This window comes from Pantherophis guttatus, chromosome 5 (assembly GCF_059756535.1).
Source record: "Pantherophis guttatus breed Tessera chromosome 5, ASM5975653v1, whole genome shotgun sequence".
NCBI lineage: Eukaryota > Metazoa > Chordata > Lepidosauria > Squamata > Colubridae > Pantherophis > Pantherophis guttatus.
In genome coordinates, this window is record NC_142067.1 from 64,949,738 (window position 1) to 64,971,620 (window position 21,883).

At 38.2% G+C, this 21,883-nt stretch overlaps 1 protein-coding gene across 1 annotated transcript in view; it reads left to right on the plus strand.

The window, feature by feature from the left end:
* CFAP47 (cilia and flagella associated protein 47) overlaps positions 1–21,883 on the plus strand; it is a 596,979-nt gene that overhangs the window by 302,189 nt on the left and 272,907 nt on the right. The window contains exon 50 of the mRNA XM_087871295.1: positions 3,694–3,791. Coding sequence (XP_087727421.1) covers positions 3,694–3,791 — 98 coding nt within the window. The remainder of the gene's footprint in view (positions 1–3,693; positions 3,792–21,883) is intronic.

A 21,883-nucleotide genomic window follows, 5' to 3' on the forward strand; every position in this document is an offset into this window, starting at 1 on the left:
AAACCTTTTTAAAGTTCAAATAGTCCTTAATGACTTGTTGAAGAACAAAAACCTTTCTGCACATCACCTAGCTGGCATAATATCACACTGCACTTCCCAGATTTTGTTCATGATTACTCCTGTATCGTTTCAATTGGAATTCTATCTAACTTCTCTTCAAGTTTACATAGCTTTTGCATTCATTCTTGGTACATATTCCTTTGCATAGTTTCTGCCTTTTACAATTCTTAACTAGTCCTTACTCTTTAACTACATCCTTTGTTTTATACATATACATTATGAAATATCTTCATATTTTCTTTGCACCATTTGTTGTCTTACATGGCTTATCCTTATCCACAGTGTGTTTAACTTCATCCACCGTATTATTTTCCTTACATTCCATTCTACTGTGTTTCCCCAAAAATAAGACCCTGTCTTATAATTTTTTTGAACCCTGAAATAAGCGCTTGGCCTTATTGCCATGCACTCAAAAGCCCGATTAGGCTTATTATCGGGATGTCTTCTTTGGGGGGAAACAGGGTATGTATTTCTGTGGAATTTTATATTTTTTCCAAGCAAGTGTATGTAATGGACAAAGGAGTAATCTTGAATAACTGGAGTAAGAGTAACAACCAAGACAATGGTCAGATATAAAAAATATTGAAACTCAGTTTGAATTAAAATTTTGGATATTTTTCTGTAGTTAAGCACAATATTAGCATTGAGATAAAGATAGCAACTGATTTTATGAAACTGATTCTTTGGTTAATAGAACATCTGGTAACTATCTGCTTAGGTATAATTGTATTTGTTGCTGAAGATAGAGAACAGCAGCAGTGTGAACAAAACTGTTTACTGGAGGAGCCAGATGGTGTTCAGTACTCAGAGAGATCATCAACAGAGAAGCTTGAAACAGGCAATGGGGCAAATAATGGCAGGTTTTTCTTTATGATCATTTTATTAATCTGCTTAAATGTTCTATCATCACTCATTTTGCATTGAAATACTTTTTTATTTTTTATGCCAAATCAGATTCTCTTTAAATAATGTATTTTTCCTGATTCTAAGACAAGCATCTGTTTGTTGTGCAAAAACATGTTTTTTAATGTATAATCAGACTATATAATCAGTTTTTCCCTAGTATTATAAAAGTGTAGCGTAGTTTTTTCATTAAGAATATATTGAATTTGAGCATAAATTTCAAAAATTTCTTTGGATATTATCTAAAATGTTTATAGGGTCAGTATATACAAGTATAAAGTAGCATTCTAATGCAAATGAACATCTGGGAATGCTTTTTGGTCAGTAGATATGGCGTAAATATTAACCATTTTGTTATTTTGCAATTTTAATATGCAGTCTTTGTTTGCATTTAACATTTATGCTCAGAATATAATAAGTTAAATACATGCAGTAGTGGGTTCCACTTACCTTCGCTACGAGTTCGGAACTGTGAGTTCATGGCAGACTGTACCAAGCAATAGCAGAGCACAAGTGTGAGATGGCAGTTCTGACAGAGATAGATGGAGTGGTTGTGGGCTGTAGTGTTAAATAATTTCAAGGAATAAATTTTGAGACAAGCAAACATCTGTAAGAGCATTCTTCACCCTCCTTTTTATATGGAAGTGAGAGTTGAGGATGTCAGAAAAATCATAAAAGTATTTTGAATAGAGTGCTCATGGGAAACTAAGTTGATCCAGCCTGCAGGATGCTTAGATCTGGCCCACAGGGCTGCCCTGGAAAAAGCAAAGGACTGGCCTGCGGTGCCTCTGCCAGCGAAAACAGAGTTTGGGAGGGCAGCATGTGTCTCTCCTGAGCTCTGTTTTCACTGGCAGAAGACTGCAGGAAGCCATCGCAGCCGAAAACAGTGTTGGGGGGGCCCCTCTCCACTCAGCCCTCCCAACCTCTGTTATCATTGGCAGAGGGCTGCAGGAGGCCATCATGGACAAAAATGGGCCCTGGGGGGGGGAGCTGCACACAGCCCTCCCGAGCTCCATTTTTACTGGCAGAGGGCTGCAAGAGGCCATCATGGCTGAAAATGGGACCTGTGGGGCCATGTGTGGCCCTCCCGCTCTGTTTTCCCTGGCATAGGGCAAGCAAAACAAAACAAAAGGAAAAATGTTTCCCCTTTTGCATTTGAGCATCCAAGAAGGGACAGGAAAGGAGAAAGGGAAAGAGGAAAGACAAAGAAAAAAAAGATGGGAAGTGAGCAAGGAAGGAAAAATAAGGAAAAAGGGGAAGGGAGAAGAAAGGAGAATGAAGAGGGAAGGAAGGAAGGAAGGAAGGAAGGAAGGAAGGAAGGAAGGAAGGAAGGAAGGAAGGAAGGAAGGAAGGAAGGAGATTATAATGAGAAGGAAGGAGGGTCTGACAGAAGTCCTTCTTTAGCACTTGGCCACCCTTTAGCACTTGGCCACCACAGGTGCCCCTGACACGAGTGATGTCGAGTTGGCCATGCCCACCCTGGCCACACCTATCCCCAAGGTCAAATACAACCCTGATGTGGCCCTCAATGAAATCAAGTTTGACATGCCTGGGCGAGAGAGTACAGGCTCAGTAATGCCTATGAGAAAGATCTAGGATCCTGGTGGACCATTGCTGCAGCTACTCAAAAAAACAGCAATCCTGGGCTGCGTCAACAGAGGTATAGTGTCAAGATCAAAGTGAGTAATAATACTGTTCTATACTGTGCTGATGAGGCCACAATTGGAATGCTTCATCTAATTCTGGTCATCACAATACGAAAAAGACGCTTAAGCCCAGGAAAGAATGCAGAAAAGAGCAACAAAGATCATAAGGGGTATGGAGGTTAAATCCTATGATGAACGGCTAAAGGAACTAATTATTTTTAGCTTAATAAAGGGAAGACTGAGGGAAAACGTGATAGCAGTCTTCCAATACTTGAATGGCTGCTTCAGAGAAGATGTTATTTTCTATAAAATCTGAGGGCAGGATGAGAGGCAGTGGGTGAAAGCTTGTCAGAGATAGCTCCAATTTGGAAATAAGGAGGAATTTTCCAACAGAACATTAAGCATTGAAACAGGTTGCTTCTCAAGTTGTGGGTGCTTCATTGTTGGAGGTTTTAAAGAAAAGATTGGACAACTATTTGTCCAAGATGGTATTAGGACTCTTGCTTTGAACAGGGAGTTGGACTAAAAGACCTCTAAGGTCCCTTCCAACTCTAAGATTGCATGTTTCTATTTATATTTCTGTGAACCTTGAGTTGAGGTGAGCATGCCATTATAAATATAAATTGGCTATATAAACCAAATAAATAAGTAAATAAATGTGTGTGTGTGTGTGTGTGTGTGTGTGTGTGTGTGAAAAAGGTATTTCATTGTCTAAGACATCCAGTGTTCATCAGACAAATAACATATTGACTCTAGGGAGCACATAGGTTTAGGGTTTCCAACCTATATTCCAATGTATATAATTTAATTAATATAGTGACTTGTCCTGTTAACAATCCTAAGAAAATAAATCTCTCAAATCATTCTGCTCCTTGGCAGTGTATTTGAAATACTCAGAATACTTCAAAAAAAGTATAATAATTTAAATACTAAAATGCTAAAGGTGCTTGAAGTGCTTCAGCTGAAACTCAGAACTTGACCTTCCTTCCTTCCTTCCTTCCTTCCTTCCTTCCTTCCTTCCTTCCTTCCTTCCTTCCTTCCTTCCTTCCTTCCTTCCTTCCTTCCTTCCTTCCTTCCTTCCCAGAATACAAGTCATCATGCTACAAAGTGTGGTTCTCCTTGGAAATACATAGTACGCCAGCGCAGCCAGAAAAAACTCTGGATGTGGAATGTGCAGTTTTGGTAAGTCAGCTTTCTAAACTAATGGCAGGATGTATATTTTAGTTGTCTATTTCATAAGGTGAATTGTGATTTTACTGATGAGGCAGGATTTCTATTTTCTGACTTCCAGGAATCTCCCTAATTTAGAAATATGTCAAATTGCAGCTGTGTTTTATGGTGTAAAAAGAAAAAGAAGGAAAAGGTGCTTGGACAAATGTCTTGGTATCATTTTATTATTAAATTTAAGTCTCGTATAATATTCTTTGATGCTGGACTTTTCTTAAACTCCATCATCTAAGACTATAGACTAATTTATTGTAGTCTGAAGCTTCATTACCCTTATTGTAGGATAATTCTGTAAAATGTTATATTTTCTAATCCATCATGAACTTTTCTAAGTTTATAATGATATAAATATAAGGATTTGTTTCTTTAAAAAATAATTTTGTCTCCTGAATAGGAGTTCTTAAAATGCGGCAAACATTCGTGGTCAGTCATTCAGTCATGTCCAATCCTTGCCTCCTCTATAGATCAGCACATTCCATGCCCCTATGTCTCATACTGCCTCCTTCAGATCTGCCATAGTCATCCCAGTGTCATTCTTTATAGTGTTCAGCCAGCAGGTACTAGGGCTCATTGTACTAGGTACTAGGTTGGCTGCACTCTGACCTGTATGCCCTCTGCAGTTGTCATTATCTTTGTTTTCTTGAGGTACTGTCCCAATTGTTCACTTTCATATTTGACTCTGAGGATTAGCCACTCCAGATCTGCTTTGCTTTCTGCAAATAATATTGTGTCATCTGCATATTGGAGGTTGTTGATATTCCTACCACCAATTTTAACCCCAATGGTAGATTCTGGTTATGTAAAAAATACCCCGTCTTAAGCAGATTTTTACATATAACGTACTTTTCGGACTATAAAACACTCTGGACTATAAGACGCACGTAGATTTTGGGGAGGAAAACAAGAAAAAAACCTGCCCCTGCCTACCAGCATCCATCTAGTATTCATCTGGCCCATTCGCAGCAGCCCATTCGCCGCTGCCCGTTCGCCGCTGCCTGTTCACTCCGGCCCGTTTGTCACAGCCCGTTTGCCACCGCAGCCCATTCTCTGCGGCCCATTTGCTGCGGCCCATTTGCTGCTGCCCATTCTAGAAGACCTGATCGGTGCCGCACCAACCCCCCTCCCCTTCGCCACAATAGTCACTGTATAAGACACACAGACATTTCCACCCACTTTTTTTGGGGGGGGGAGTGTGTCTTATACTCTGAAAAATATGGTAATTCAATTTTATTTTTTCAAAGGTCACTTGAATTTTAACATATTTCTTTGTAGTAATATAAAGTTAATTAGTGTAGCATTAAATAACAATTGCATAATATAGGTGCTATTAAATAACATTCATGAGATTTCTGATTACAGAAGGGTAGAGAAAAGAACAGAGCATCCTGATGTGCTAAGAAGAGTTTAGGTTTTTTAAAAATATGATTTTAATTTTATTTAATATATACAATACAAAGAAAATAGAAATGGGAAATTAAGGGAGCGGAGAAAAGAAGATGTGAGGTACAAGGAAAAAAAGCAGTGGTGAAATCCATTTTTTTTTACTACCAGTTCTGTGGGTGTGGCTTGGTGGGCGTGGCAGGGGAAGGATACTGCAAAATCTCCATTCCCTCCCCACTCCTGGGGAAAGGATATTGCAAAAGCTCCATTCCCACCTCACTCTGGGGCCAGCCAGAGGTGATATTTGCCGGTTTTCCAAACTACTCAAAATTTCCGCTACCTTTTCTCCAGAACCTGTCAGAACCTGCTGGATTTCACCCCTGAAAAAAAGGGGGAAATTGTCTCTGACTCTTTTTAGCACAGTACAAGATAAAAACACTCCAGCCCCAACTTTTTTTTTCACACATTAATATATAACTAGCCATTTCTATAAAAATAATGAGAAGGAAGGACTCACTGGAGAAGAGCCTAATGCTGGGAAAGATTGAGGGCAAAAGAAGAAAGGGACGACAGAGAATGAGGTGGCTGGATGGAGCACTGAAACAGTAGACGTGAGCTTAATTGGACTCCAGAGGATGGTAGAGGACAGGAAGACCTGGAGGAACATTGTTCATGGGGTCGTGATAGGTCAGACACGACTTCGCAACTAACAACAACAACAGCCATTTCTATAACGACAAATCTAACTAACTTCGAGACCGCCTTCTGCCGCATAGCTCCCAGCGACCGGTAAGATCCCACAGAGTTGGTCTCCTCCGGGTCCCATCAGCTAAACAATGCTGGCTGGCAGGCCTGCGGGGGAGGGCCTTCTCTGTGGCTGCCCCAGCTCTCTGGAACTAGTTACCTCCTGAGGTCCGGACCATCCCCACCTTATTGGCCTTCCGAAAAGCTGTGAAGACCTGGCTTTTCCGGCAGGCCTGGGGCTGTTGATCTCGCTCTTGTGATCTGGCGAGATCCGGCCATGAATGGCGTGAATGAGTTTTTAATGTTTTTAATTTTTAAATGTTTTTTTATAATGATTTTTTAAAATGTATTGTGAGCTGCCCCGAGTTCTTCGGAGAGGGGCGGCATATAAATTGAATTAACTAAATTAAATTAAATTAAATTAATTGACAAAACCAAAGTCAAAGTTTCATTTTTTTCCCATCACAAGCACAAAATCCAGAAGTGGTATCCAAATGAAAAACATACTCAAATATATTCTCCTCTTTGAATAGAATGGTCAATTTAACCATTCTTGTTTTATCTTCCTTGCTGTGGAAATAGTATGTATTTCTATTTACACTAATAATCTTTGCAAACTATCACCATTTTTATTAATAAAGTTAACTATATACTTTCAAATTCTTTGACCTTACTGGGAAAAATACTCTCCTCCCCCCCCTTTAAAAAAACACTGAACTTTGTTTAAACACTTTTCTAGAATCAAAACTTTCAAATACATCTTTTTCTTTAACTTCTTAAAATACAAGCTTTGAACTTCACTATTAAATTTTGCTGAGCACTATTGCTATTGCTGAGCACATTGTAAGCCGCCCTGAGTCTTCGGAGAAGGGCGGCATATAAATCAAATTAAAAAAAAAAAAATTAGCTTCCACCGTCCAAATTACCCTTATAGAATAATGTTTTTTTTTCTTTTATAAACATCTTTTTTAAAGTACAAAGTTTTCTTTAAACTGGTATATCATTTTTTAAAACTTTCTGTTAGCACAAGTAATCTCAAATACATTTCCAGTAACATTTTGCATATTTTAAAAATTACTTAAGCATTATATGTATTAAAAAATTACATTTTTAAATTTTAGATTAAGACTTTCTTTCAATTTCAAATATCAAACTGAGAAAAATCCATCCTAGATGCAGTTAATTTATTAAGTTTAAGTCACTCTTTCCAGCTTGTCTTCACGGAGTAGAATCTTCTTCTTCTCTGGAATATTTATCAAGTAGTTATAAGCCTCCCTTTTTATTACGGATTTCTCAACCTTGTTAATGTCCTTAAAGAAAAAGTCCCACATTTGTCTTTTCAAAAGTTGCTGATTTTCTTGACACTCTTCTTTCAGTTGTGTTGAGAGATTTATATTTAAACCATCATAATAAAAGTTAATGTCAGGTTTGTATTCCAAATTTGCAATGAACTCCTCTGCATTTTTAATTACTTGTGGAGTTGCCTCAGTATCTTGGTAATTTTCTGCACATGTTTGCATCTCTAAAATAATTTGTGAGGGTTTTTTTTTTTATCATCTTTGAAGCACAGCTGGTCTACAATTAAATGGATTTTTTGCTCTGGCTTCACGTTGCTCTTTGTATTCTATAACTCTGCCCACGGCTCCTTCTGTTTCTTCCAGCGTTATCAATTCCTCTTCAGCAGGTTTTATTGGGGCTAGCGTTGCTTGAGTTTCAACTTCCATATCAGCATCCATCTCTTTAAGAGCTTCTCGTAGAAAGCTCTTGCCTTATCAATTGTATTCAGTCTGTATATTTGAGAGTTCCATGTTAAGCCTACTCCCTCTGGGAATAGCCATCTGTAGTTAATCCCTTTTTGCAACAAAACTTTAGTCAAGAATTGATATTTCCTTCTTATCTCTCTCACTTTCCTTGGAATTTGTCTCAAAACTGTAACTTCCTTCCCTTTGTATTCCAAAGCCTTGTCACGAGCAGCCTGTAGAATCTGTGTCTTAATTGATTTCTTAGTAAATTTTATATGTACTTCTCTTGGAAGCTTATTGTGCATCGCGTATCCAGTATAAACTCGATAAATTTCATCAATTCCTTCCATCATCTTCTCTTTAGTTACTTCTAAGGCCTCAGCTAAGATTGTATTCATAACCTCAGCAAGATCCTCCCCTTTTTCTTCTGCAACATTTTGAAATCTTAAGTAGAATTCTGCTTTGTCCATTTCCCATCCAATTAAGTCAGATGTTCCTTGTTTGACCTCTCCGAGTCTATTCTCAATTTCCTTCATTTTTTCTTCTTTTTGGCCATCTTTTTCCTCCAGTTTAACCAGTCTTTCTTCATATTTCATCATTGTTTGTTGTACGCTAACCACCTTTTCATCAGTTTTAAGTAACTGTTGCTCCATCCTTTGTTGTTGTTTTTCCATTCTTTGAAGTGTTTGTAGAATCATTTGTGTTGTCTCTTTCTCTTTCTCTTTCTCTTGCTGTAACATTGTCTGGATGGGAGCATTGGCCTCCAAATGGTGATGAAGATGGTGTAGTTGCTGCAACTCCCACCGATGCTACTTTCTTGCTCATTTTGAAGTTGGCTAAATTCACTTTGAGTTCAAAAAATATTTAAAGGGTCCCATTAAACAATGGGGCAGGGAAAAAAATAGAAAAAACTAGGGTAGAAAAGGGGGAAAAAAGGAAAAAAGAGGAAACAATAATAAAAAAGAAAAAAAAATAATAATAGCAATTTCTCCAACTCTTCAGGTTCTTCCGAAGACCCTAATCCAAAAGAAGGGGAAAAGAATATATATATCTTATATGTTTATAAGAGACAAAAAATTAAGATGCTCCTCCATATAAAAAGCCAAAAAAATAAATAAATAAATAAAAATTAAGATTAAAAATTAACAATAATTCTTCAGGCTCTTTTTTGAACAAAGAATTTTTATTGTTTTTTTTAAAAAAATTCAAACAAATCAAGCAAATCAATTAGACATTTGTGCAACCCCTCCATCCCTCCCCGCTCCCCCGACTTCCCAGAAGAAAAACAGGGTATAGATTTTACCAAGCATACGCTAAAATATTCTAAATTAATGCAAGACATTAAAACTCCCTAGACCCCTTAACTCCCCTTCTACAGATTATTCATCAACCTCCCTTTAAACACAAAATAGCATATAATCCTTTAGCCCTAAGAATTTTTTTTTAAAAAAACCAATAACAAACACTAGTAGATAATACATACTTAATCATTTGGCTATTCCTCCTGCTTTTGTTCTCAATATTCAAATATTTTTAACAATAACTAAACCTTAATTAATCATTAATTAAACTCTCAATTCATTTAGTTAATCATTGTAGTTAATCATTAATACATCAATAATTAGGCCAGAAAAAATTAATCTTCCATTCTTCCTTTCTTTCTGTATTTTTTTCCAATCTTTCTTCCTCCCTCCTTCTTTTGTTTTGAGGAGGTTTTGAATTTTAACTGGGGGTTGATGTATCTTTAAGACTTGTCCCTTTCTCAAAACCATTTCCTCTGGTATAGAGCCCCCATCTTGACTCTTCTTGCTTGTATAGACAGTCAGTTCATAGAACAAAGAATTAACTCGATCAGTTTGCGAAGAAAAATCCAATTGCTGCATTTCAATTAATTGTGTGAAAGCCTCTGCCAAATCCTCTGAAACCTCGTAGAGCTGATCAGTTTCTTCTTCTTTCTGCTCCAAATTATATTTTTGAAAAGTTCTGTCAGTTAATTCCAAAAGGGCAGGAAGAAGATTTGAAGATTCTTGAGGGTCAGCCAGTTCCAGCTTCTCTGTCTTAATCAAAATATCTCCTACATTGTCATTATGCTTTCCTTCAAAAACATCCTCAGTTGCTTTTTTATCCTCCACCAGTTCTGTAAGTTTTTGTTCCATGATTGCTGTAAAGTTATTAATAATTTCAATTTGATTATTCATGGCTTCCTTTATAAATTCTGCAAAGTCTCTGAAAAAAGCCTCCTGGCTCTGTGTTTCAGTTCTCTGTATCATTTCTAATGCCATTACAGAGCCTCCACTTTCAGAAACTCCTTCCTTGGAAGCCATATTATCTTAAAAGAAATTTTCTTTTCACAGCCATAAAGTCTCTCAAACAACTTTCTCAAATTTATTTGTAATTTATCAAGCAAGATAGTCTTTTCTAGACCCAGCTCTCAAATCCAGCAGTTTAAATCCAGTCTCTGAGCAAAAGTCTATTAACAAGCACTTTCATTTTCTACTTTCACTTTCACACCCACAAAGATGCCATTTCCAGCTACAACTTGGCAAAATCAAATAGAAACAATGTATCCCAGGAGTTAAGCATATACTTGCAAAAGCTTGTTCTCCTGCTTCCGTTCTGTCTGCTTTTTGAATTCAGTTGATCTTCTTCTTGGCAGCAGAGTCGGTCGCTGGCGTCTGGCTCCGTTTAAACGGAGTCACCACGGATCCGGAGCTTCAGTGGGCTGAACGGGGAGCTCTCACCCTCCAAGCCCCTGGAATTGCTCCAGGGGCTCCCGGGGAGCTCTACCCTTGCCCACTGGCTCTCCTCTCCTTCTTCTCCCGAAGGAGAGGTTTTTAAGCCATCTGACAGCTGATTAGCGCTATCAGAATGGCTCGAATGGAATCGCGGGGCTGGCAGTCTAAGAAGACCGTCCGCGACGCCAGGCGGTGCCAACCGGAAGCCTCAATTCTTCAGGCTCTTGAGTGCCTTAATCCAATATTCGTATATAAATCAAGAAAAAGGGAAAAAGAAAAAAGAAAGAAAAAAAAAACAATAGCAACAAAGAAAAAAATTAGTTCTTCAAATCCTTTATGTCCAGAGAATCTACAGGGAGTGGTTTTTCCTTTTGCCTCTTTCCAAGCCACACATCTCACTGGAGTTAAGATAGTTACTCAATGAAGAAATAAAAAGAAAATAAAAAACAAATTCGGGGCCTTCCAGTATATTCCCAGGCTTTAACAACTTAAATAGAAGAGCACCTGTGTAAACAGCGTTTAGTAACTCTTCAGTCTCTGTATTTATTTTGACTACAATATATCCTTTCTTCTGCAACAAAATTTCTCTTCCAGTGGGTGGCAGCACTACACACTCCCCTAATTCTCCTATCTTTATATGGGAAGGGAAAAAAAAAAAGGAAAGAGAGAAAAAACTTTCTTTTAAATAGCCCAAAAATTTAAAAAAATGGTCCCAGTCCAAATGCATCAACTCAGGAAATATTATAAACCAAGATACACAAGTTCCAAAGACTTTAGTTTAGTTTAGTTTAGTTTATTTGATTTGTATACCGCCCTACTCCCGAAGGACTCAGGGCGGTGAACAGCCAACAATAAAATACATAAATACACAAAATTTAAAAACCCGATAAAATCAAATTAAATTATTTGGCCCAGACAAATTAAAATACCCCAATAATTTAAAAACAGATTAAAATTTACATATTTAAAAAGGGAAGAGATCAGGCCAAGCCCGCTTGATGGAATAAAAAGGTCTTCACAGCACAGCAGAAGGAGCGCAGATCCGGGATCCTCCGTATCTCCGGGGGGAGCTCATTCCAGATGGTAGGTGCCCCCACAGAGAAGGCTCTCCCCCTAGGGGCCGCCAGTCGACACTGTTTGGCTGACGGCACCCGGAGGAGTCCCTCTCTATGAGAGCGTACTGGCCGGTGGGAGGCTATTGGTGGTAGTAGGCGGTCCCGTAAATAACCAGGCCCTAAGCCATGGAGCGCTTTAAAGGTGGTAACCAAAACCTTGAAGCGCACCCGGAAGACCACCGGGAGCCAGTGCAGCTCGCGCAGGAGAGGTGTTACATGGGAGCGCCATGTCGCTCCCATTACCACCGGCGTGGCCGCACTCTGCGCCAGTTGGAGCCTCCAGGTGCTCCTCAAGGGGAGCCCCATGTAGAGAGCATTACAATAGTCCAGGCGGGAGGTAATGAGGGCATGAGTGACCGTGCATAACGAGTCCCGATCCAGAAAGGGACGCAACTGGCGAATCAGGCGGACCTGATAAAAAATCCTCCCGGTCACGGCCGTCAAGTGCTCTTCTAAAGACAGCCGTGAATCCAGGAGGACGCCCAAGTTGCGAGCCCTCTCCGTGGGAGCCAATGATTCGCCCCCAATACTCAGTGATGGCGTCAACTGACTATATCGGGACGTCAGAAACCACAGCCACCTGGGGTGATCTGGGGTGGAGATGTACAGCTGGGTGTCATCAGCATACTGATGGTACTCCACCCCGAAACCACGGATGATCTCGCCCAGCGGCTTCACATAAATGTTGAACAGGAGAGGCGAGAGGACCGACCCTTGTGTCCCAATGCTGCTTTCCTGCTTTCAATCCAGTCCAGTTATCCAGAACAGAAATAAGACAATTAGGTAATTTCAAGACTTTTAAAATATATACTTGGGAAAAATAAAATCAATCCAAAATAGATTCGCCGCTCCTCTTCATTTACTGCCCATCATAGTCCCATGCACTAATAAGGGTGTTCTTAGTAAAAAAAAAAAAAAAAAGTAAAAGTTTCTTACCGATCTAATTACTGTCGTTCCGATCTTCCTTCCTGAAGTTGCCACAGCCTCCACAGCCTGATGGCTGCTGCTCCGCTGCTGGAAAAAGGGCTTTTCCGGCTCAACCAGGGACTTAGCGATATCCCTGGGAGTCTCGGGACGTGCCCTCCACTGTCACAGTCAAAGCAAGACTGTGTGGTCTGGTTTGGACCATCCAGCAGCGGAGTTTCTCGGCGGAGTTTCAAGAGCCCTAGAAACCCCGCGCGTCTCGCTGCGGCACCAACTTCCGGTCTCGGAAGTTATAGAATACAAAGAGCAACGTGAAGCCAGAACAACTCGAGCAACAAAACCTAATTATAAAGTATGAATATGGATGAAAGGAAATTAATTTCAATAAATATAAATGGACTTAATTCGGCCAACAAAAGAAGAACAGTATTCCGTAAATTAGAAAAATTAAAATTTGATATAATTTGTTTACAGGAAATGCATATTAAAAAGCAACACAAACAATTATTGATTCAACCAAAACTTGGTAAAACTTTTTTATCATTGGCGCAAAGTAAAAAAAGAGGTGTTACTCTGTATATTAGAAACACATTTACGGCTGATCCAGAAGGCAGAATTTTGATGGTGGAATTAATTGATAACAATACAAAATTACTTTTAGTAGCAATATACGGCCCTAATAATAATCAGAGTGACTTTTACAGGAAATTACATAACAAGATAATTGAAATGGAGTATGAAAATGTCTGCATGATGTGGGATTTTAATGGAATTGTAGATGAAAAACTGGACTATAAAATAAGTAGAACAACAAGATATAGTAGAAAGATATTGCCAAGGACTTTCTTTAAAATGACAGAGGAAATAAACTTGAAAGACATTTGGAGGGAGAGAAATGGGAAAAATAGACAATACACTTTCTACTCTGACAGATATTTATCTTGGTCCAGACTGGACATGATATGGGCAACAATGGAATTGACTTTAAATATTGAACAAGTGAATATAGATACTAATACATGGGCGGATCATAATCCAGTGATTGCTATTTGGAAAGGGCGAAAAGGCAGAGCTAGATGGACATTGAACAATACAATATTAAAAGAGAAAGATTTTACACAGAAAATGAAACGAGAATTGGACTTTTTTTTCAAGGAGAATAAGAATAAGAATGAAACATCGATACAAAACCGTTGGGATACAATGAAAGCCTTTGCCAGAGGATTAATCATTGATTATACAAAAGAAATGTGAAGAAAAGACAAACCCTTAAAGCTTTGAGAGATGATCATAAAAGACTTGAAAAAGAGCTCCAGAAAGATCCATATAAGAAAGATGTAAAAATTAAAATGAATACTATAAAGCACAAAATGGATCTACTGTAGAAGGAAGAATTAGCGCAAAAAATAAGAATTGCTAAACAGAATTATTTTGAAAATGCAAATAAACCTGGCAGATGGTTAGCATATAAATTGAAAAAAGAAAGAGAATCAAGGAAAATAACGCAATTAATTGACATCACTTTGATTCATAAGGAAGAGACAGACCCACAACAAATAAAAAACTATAGGCCGATATCCCTGCTAAACGCAGATTATAAAATCTTTGCTATGATATTGGCAGAAAGACTTAAGAGATACTTGAATAATTTTATACACTCCGATCAAAATGGATTCTTACCTAAAAGACAAATCCGAGACAATATAAGAATAATCTTGGACACTTTAGAATACTACGAAGCGCACCCTGAAAAGCAGATGGCCTTGATATTCCTAGATGCACAAAAAGCCTTCGACAATGTCAATTGGTGGTTTATAATGTTACAGATGGAGGAGATGGGCTTTGGGAAAAAAATTATTCAGGCAATTGAAGCTATATACTCAAAACAAAACTAAGGTAATGATAAATGGAGAATTGTCTGAATATATTGAAATAGAGAAAGGCACTAGACAAGGATGCCCACTGTCCCCATTATTGTTTATATTGACATTGGAAGTGCTAAACAGAAATATTAGAGAAGAAAAGGAGATAAAAGGTATGAAAATTCGGAAAGAGGAATATAAATTACAAGCTTTTGCAGACGATTTGGTTTTTATCATGGAAGAACCCTTAACATCTATAAATAAACTGCTAGAAAAAATTGGAGAGTTCGGAGAAGTGGCTGGTCTAAAAATTAATAAAGAAAAGACAAAGATAATGACTAAAAATATGTTGAAAAAGCAAAGAGAAGAATTGATGGAGATTTCAAATATACAGGTTACGAATAAGGTAAAATATTTGGGGATACAATTGACAGCAAGGTGTAGTTCTCTTAAGGAAAATAATTATAATAAGGTTAAATGACAGATAGGACAAGATTTGGAAAAATGGGGAAACTTGCAACTATCTTTAATTGGGAGAATTGCAACTATTAAGATGAATATTTTGCCTAGAATGTTGTATTTGTTTCAGACAATTCCGATAAAGTTGGACAAGGATTTCTTTACAGATTTGAATAAAATGATATTGAAATACATTTGGCAAGGGAAAAAAGCAAGAATAAAAATTAAGTTGTTACAAGATGCTAAAGTGAGGGATGGCTTTGGTGTACCTAACTTTGAGTTATATTATCAAGCAGCTAGTTTAATGTGGATTAAAGAATGGGTAACACTGAAAAATATTAGACTATTGAATTTGGAAGGACATGATTTGTTGATGGGGTGGCATGCCTTTTTATGGTATAAAGGAACTAAAATACAGGGGTATTTTAGAAGACATCAGATATGTGAAGCGTTGCTTTTGAATTGGGAGAGGATTAAAAAATACCATTATTTGAAGATTCCAGTCTGGGTATCTACAATTGAAGCTTTTTTATATCCAGTGATATTCAAAAGGGAACAAATTATTAGATATAGTGAATTACTGGATGAAAAGAGTGAACTTAAATTAAAGCAAGACTTAGAAGATCAGGGATTTAAGTTGGATTGGTTTTCATATATGCAAATATTTTCTAGATATCGAGAAGATCTCAAACAAGAAGGTTTTTATAATGCTTTGACTACCTTAGATAAGATATTGATGGGCTCTGATGACCATGTAATTAAAAAGTTGTATGGACACTTGCTAGAGGCAAAATTGGAAGAAGAACAAGTTAAAGAGTCAATGATAGCATGGGGGAAAAAATTTGGTTATAGTATTGATTTAGAGAAATGGCAAAAATTGTGGTCACATAATTATAAAATGACAATGTCTACAGTATATAAGGAGAATTTGTATAAGATGTTTTACAGGTGGCATTTACCCCCGATGAGGATAGCCAGAATGTTCAAGAACAAATCGGAGAAGTGCTGAAAGTGCCATCAGCCCCCAGGATCCTATTACCATATGTGGTGGACATGCGTAGAAGCATGGAGATTTTGGACTAAGATACACACATGGTTGGAAAAAATGACAAAGAGACATATTGACCTTAAACCAGAGATATTTTATTAGGGATCTTACCAGAGACATTCAACAAAGAATTATAATATTTGATTGTGAATATATTAACAGAGGCTAGAATTGTATTTGCAAAAAACTGGAAAGGAGAGAAGATGATTACCGATGAAGAAATTATTAAGAAAATGTTGGACTGTGCTGAAATGAGTAGATTGACATTTGAAATAAGAGAACAGGAAGATAAACAATATTATTTGATATGGGAATTATTTTATCAATGGATAGATAATAAAGCATGGAGATGAAATATTATATATGAAATGAAATTTGGATAGAATGTTTAAGCACTTGTTTTTTTTTCTGTTAGAGGTAAGAATATCTGTCATATAATGAGAGTTTGAAAATTTTGAGAGCACGAAATGATTTTCACCGATCGAAATACTGTCTGTAAGCGTTTGGAAAATTGATGTTTTTATGTTGTTTTTGTTTAAAAATAAAAAACTTTTTGAAAAAAAACAATTTAATGAATTTTATTTAGAGACCTTTCAAATATATCTTTAATAATTTGCTCCTCCATCTTGACTCCCTCTTTAATCAGGATCAGAAAATTTTAGCCACCCACAGCAAGGAAGACCAAGCTACAAGTTGCTATGATAATAAACTAAAATCATAGCTTTCAAATGTTATGTTTCTTTATGTTTCTCTATCAGCTTTCTTTTTTCTTTTTTTGCTCTTCCTTATTTTGGCTTGCCTTAGCAGCCTTCTTTGTTGTTGTTTAACACTAAAGAGATTCCTAAAATGGTGCAGATTTTTCAAAAAGGTGTAGCAGGCTGTAACTAAAAAGAGCCTCTTTTATCTTGACTATTTATTTATTTATTTATTTATTTATTTATTTATTTATTTATTTATTTATTTATTTATTTATTTATTTATTTATTTATTTATTTATTTATTTATTTTCAATTTATATACCGCCCTTCTTCCTGAGGACTCAGGGCGGTGCACAGCCAGAATTAAAAACATGAAATACAAATATTAAAAACAATTAAAATCTATATAAATTTGGCCCCAAAATTTAAAAAACCACAAACCAATTAAACATTTAAAAAATTTAAAAAATTTCTTCCTAAGCCAGCCCGGCTTGCTGGAAAAAGTGGGTTTTAAGGGCACGGCGGAAGGCACTGAGGTCTTGGATTCTCCTTATCTCTGGGGGCAACTGATTCCAGAGGGTAGGTGCCCCCACAGAGAAGGCTCTCCCCCTGGGGGTCACCAGCCTACATTGTTTGGCTTATGGCACCCTGAGGAGGCCCTCTCTGTGGGAGCACACGGGTCGCTGGGAGGTCGTCGGTAGCAGCAGGCGGTCTCGAAGATAGCTAGGCCCTATGCCATGGAGCGCTTTAAAGGTGATAACCAACACCTTGAAGCGCACCCGGAAGACCACCGGGAGCCAGTGCAGCTCGCGCAGGAGCGGTGTTACATGGGAGCGCCATGCTGCTCCCATCACTACCCATGCTACTGCGTTCTGGACCAGCTGGAGCCTCCGGGTGCCCCTCAAGGGGAGCCCCATGTAGAGAGCATTGCAGTAGTCAAGGCAAGAGGTGACGAGGGCGTGAGTGACTGTGCACAGGGAATCCCGATCAAGAAAGGGCCGCAACTGGCGAATCAGGCGAACCTGATAAAAGGTCCCCCTGGTTACAGCCGTCAGATGTTCCTCCAAGGACAGCTGCATATCCAGGAGGACTCCCAGATTGCGAGCCCTTTCTGTGGGGGCCAAGGACTCGCCCCCAATAGTCAGTGATGGAGTCAACTGACTATATCGGGATGCCGGGAGCCACAGTCACTCAGTCTTGGAAGGGTTGAGCTTGAGCCTGTTCCTCCCCATCCAGATCCGCACAGCCTCCAGGCACTGAGACATCACTTCAAGGGCATCGTTGGGGTGGCCTGGGATGGAGATATACAGCTGGGTGTCATCAGTGTACTGATGGTATCTCACCCCGAAGCCACGGATGATCTCGCCCAGCGACTTCACATAAATGTTGAACAGAAGGGGCGAGAGGACTGATCCCTGCGGCACTCCACAGACGAGAGGCCTCGAGGTCGACCTCTGCCCCCCTGCCAACACAAACTGCGACCGGTCGGAGAGAAAGGAGGAGAACCACCGCAATACGGTGCCTCCCACTCCCAACTCTTCCAGCCGGTGCAGCATGATACCATGGTCGATGGTATCAAAAGCCGCTGAGAGGTCTAACAGGACCAGAACAGAGGAGTAACCCCTGTCCCGAGCCCTCCAGAGATCATCAACCAATGCGACCAATGACTTTAAAAAGTTTAATAGTCTTTGAAGGTGATTAAGAAAGGAAAAGCACAACTTACTGTCCATTTGAAAGGTAAATTTCAAGACGCGGCTTCTTCAACCACAAACATATTACAGCCCCTGTTCTGCCCCAGCTACGGACCACAAAGAACGCAGCACACACAAAGTTCGTACAAACCTTAGTTTACTAATTAAGGACTACTAATGAGCTTTCTTAGTAGTTGTTCAAACACAAATACAGTTTAAATCAATCTTTTCTGAACAAAGGCTGTTAATTTAACTTCATTAACAGCCAACAAGAGTCCAAGGAATAATAACTCAATTCTGAGACACAGTCTTTCAGATAACCGTAAGCTTACTGTGGTTGGCAGAATGCCCAGAAGCAATTTGCAGGAAAAATGACAAGAGAGAAACAAGAGCCGATCAGACGTTTCTGGAGTCAATATGCGAAGGAATATGAACGAAGTTGTTTTCTGCAAATTGCCTCAATCATCGTCATTTCTTAAATAGGCTATGGGAGTGGCCAATTAGCCCCAAGCCTTACTCTCGAGGAGACCTCCTTCTGAGGAGCCATTCCTGCCTTTTGGCAGCTCTGCGCGCCCGTGCATTGAGAAGAGGCTCCTCCCCTTCTTCCTCTTCACTTATGGGAGCTTCTGGAGGTTCTGAAGGCCCTGGCTGAATCCCCGCCTCTGGCACCACATCTTCTCCAGCCTCCTCATTGTCTGACTTGGGTGCCAGCTGCACAGGCTGCTGGCGAATCACCACACCAGCCTTCTCACTGTCAGAATCAGCTACCAGCTGTACAGGCCGCTGGCGGGCCACAACAGCCCCTGCCTCCTAGCTTTTGGCATGCAGATAGCTTTGGAGCCCAGAAGCTGCTTGCAGGCTTTCAGCTTTATCAGACAGTCTTGAGGGGAAATTCTTAGACCCTGCCCCCAATCTGGGTGAGTCATAAAACCTGAAGGAATGCCAGTCTCTTCAGTCAGTACCTGAAGAACTACAGCCCAGGAAAAACCCTTCAGGGATCCCGCCTTGAGCATGTATTCAGTCGGCCATATTCACAGAAGTACCATGCTGAAAAGAGTTGAAGTTAGATTATGATGATACTTCTTCATTCATGTTTTTTTAACCTTGATCTCTTTCTGTAATTGGAAGGGGCCTAATTTAAATAAACTCTTAGATCAGGTTAAGTGCTTTGCATCTTGGATAAAAGGTTTTAAGATATCTGATAAACACTAATATGAACATATCTAATCTATGTAAGCCAATTTACATGTTTTATTGAGATCTCAGTATGTTTCTGTAGTTTGCTACCACTATTCAATCATAAATTGCCAATGAAGAACCACAAAATTTAAAAGCAGAAAATATATATAAAAAAACTTAGGTAGTTAAGGGAAACAAAAGCCAAGTGTTTATGAATATTTATATAAATTCAGGGTAATGATGAGGAAGGTTCCATGGAAGCTAACTGTAAAATATAGATCAAGATAGGTAGGAGTTCCTAAAAAAATTACATATCAAAAAAAATTCAGACAATTTCTTTCTTTTTAATAAGTTTTTTATTTTATGTTACATATACATATCAATGCGTGAACAGTGTGGCACCTGGGTGTCATACATTCTAATACAAATAAAACTAGTAGAATTAATCATAGTTATTACATTCAAGCAACTTATATATTTCTAATAATAATACACATTTATATTAAGCTGTAGTTTATCATTATTTAATTATTCCATGTTTTTATATATTAATCTAATGCCACTAACCATATTATTTGATCATACATAATAATACCGCCATTCAATTTCTAAGCTTCCCTCTTGTTATTGCTTTTATTTTATTACGTAAAAATGTATACACTAATATTCTCTCTGTCTCTCATTTCTATCTCTATTCTAACTTCTAATCATGTCACCCTTTTAGTAAAAGACATTTGCTTTCTATCCAACCTCTCCCGCCCACTTTGGTGCTTTGAATCCTGTTCATTTTTAACTTACCTCCCATATTTCACTCTTTACATCTATTAAAATACAATAATTCATTATTTCATCATTCAATGTTTCAATTACACAATTCTAATACCAATCCCAATATTAGACATACAAAATTATTCTAATCATATTCTTTACAATCATCAAATCTATATAATTGGTAGTAATACACATGTTTATATTAAAGTATATTCTTTCATTATTTAATTGCTTCGTGTTTCAATATATTATTACAGTGCCAATCACAATATTATTAAAACATTCTTAATAATACCATCACTCTCTAGTTTTCCCATTTTATTGTTACTTTTATTCCATTATATAAAGGTATGTGTATACAAATATTTCCCCCTTCTCTTATTTCTACCTAACTTCTAATCATGCCACTATTCTAAAAAAGAAGGGAAAGAAAGAGAAAAAAGAAAATCAAATCAAATCAAAATATCAGAGAGAGAGAGAGGGGGGGGGGAGGGAGGGAGGGAGGGAGGGAGAGAAACCCTTTCCTTTCTAACCATTGTCTCTTGCCTGCTTCAGTACTTTAGTTGCTATTCTTTTTTTGACTTGCCTCCCATGTTCCTCTCTTGGATCTTCATCTCTGTCTGCATCTACTTCTTGACTATACAATCTAAGTATTTCTTCCATGTCTACCCTCTTCCACTCCTAGCTTCCAAAGTATCTGCCCAAACCCCTATCTCCCATTCAAGAGTATCTTCCTATATTTCCAATTCTCTTTTCAACTCTCTTAAAATTCATCAATCACTATTATTTTATTATTATTTCCTCCTTGTCTTCTTCTTTTATTCGCTGGTTCTTCGGTTCTATCTTTTCCTCCCTTCCTTATGTTAGCTCCTCCCTTTTCTGAGCGTCTAGATCTTTACTCATCATCCCTTGTATAGTGTTTTCCATTTTTTCCATAGTCTCCCTGAATCCTTTCTCCATGATGTCCTTTGTGCTTTGAAAAATCAATGCCATCTCCTTCGAAGTTCCACTCATTTCTTCCTTATGAAGCATCTTATTTCGTTTTTTTTAAAACCCACTTGTCTGGTAGTCCAAGAACCATTTATTCAGATCTAAAATTGCCCTTCAAGAAGTACACTGATCACAGTTCTTTGTATCCTATAGGAAATCCATCAGTTCCATTTAAATAGTCCCAGGAGTTATCAAAAGCCTCTTTACGTCCCCTTTACAGGTTCAATCTTCTAGCATAACATTCAGGGGTCATTTTAATTAAACAACTTCCTTGTTCTCATATTTGAGTCTCCGGTAGTTGTGGGGTAGTTAGATATAACCCAGTAGATATTTTCACAATCCTTCATATAAGTATTCCCAGACCTGTATATTTTCCTTTCAATGTTGCCACAAGTCAGTCTAATTTTAATTATTTTGATCATAATTTCAATTGTAATTCAATTATAGAAGTAGGACAAGTTTTTTAAATAAAAATTTCTAGCGTTTTAAAATGCCTTCCCATTACCACGTCTTCCCAGTTTAAGAGTCCAATGTTCTGTATTTTTAGAAATTTATTGTTTCTTTTCTTTGGATTTTTTCCTTTTGGTCTGGTATTTTTCTCAGAATGCTTAATCGCCACTTTAACAAGCAATTCTGAGCAGATAGTTCTAAATTGTTCCTTGGGCTTAGGTTTTAAGTAAAAAGAAATCCTCTCCCCCAGTGCCAGTCG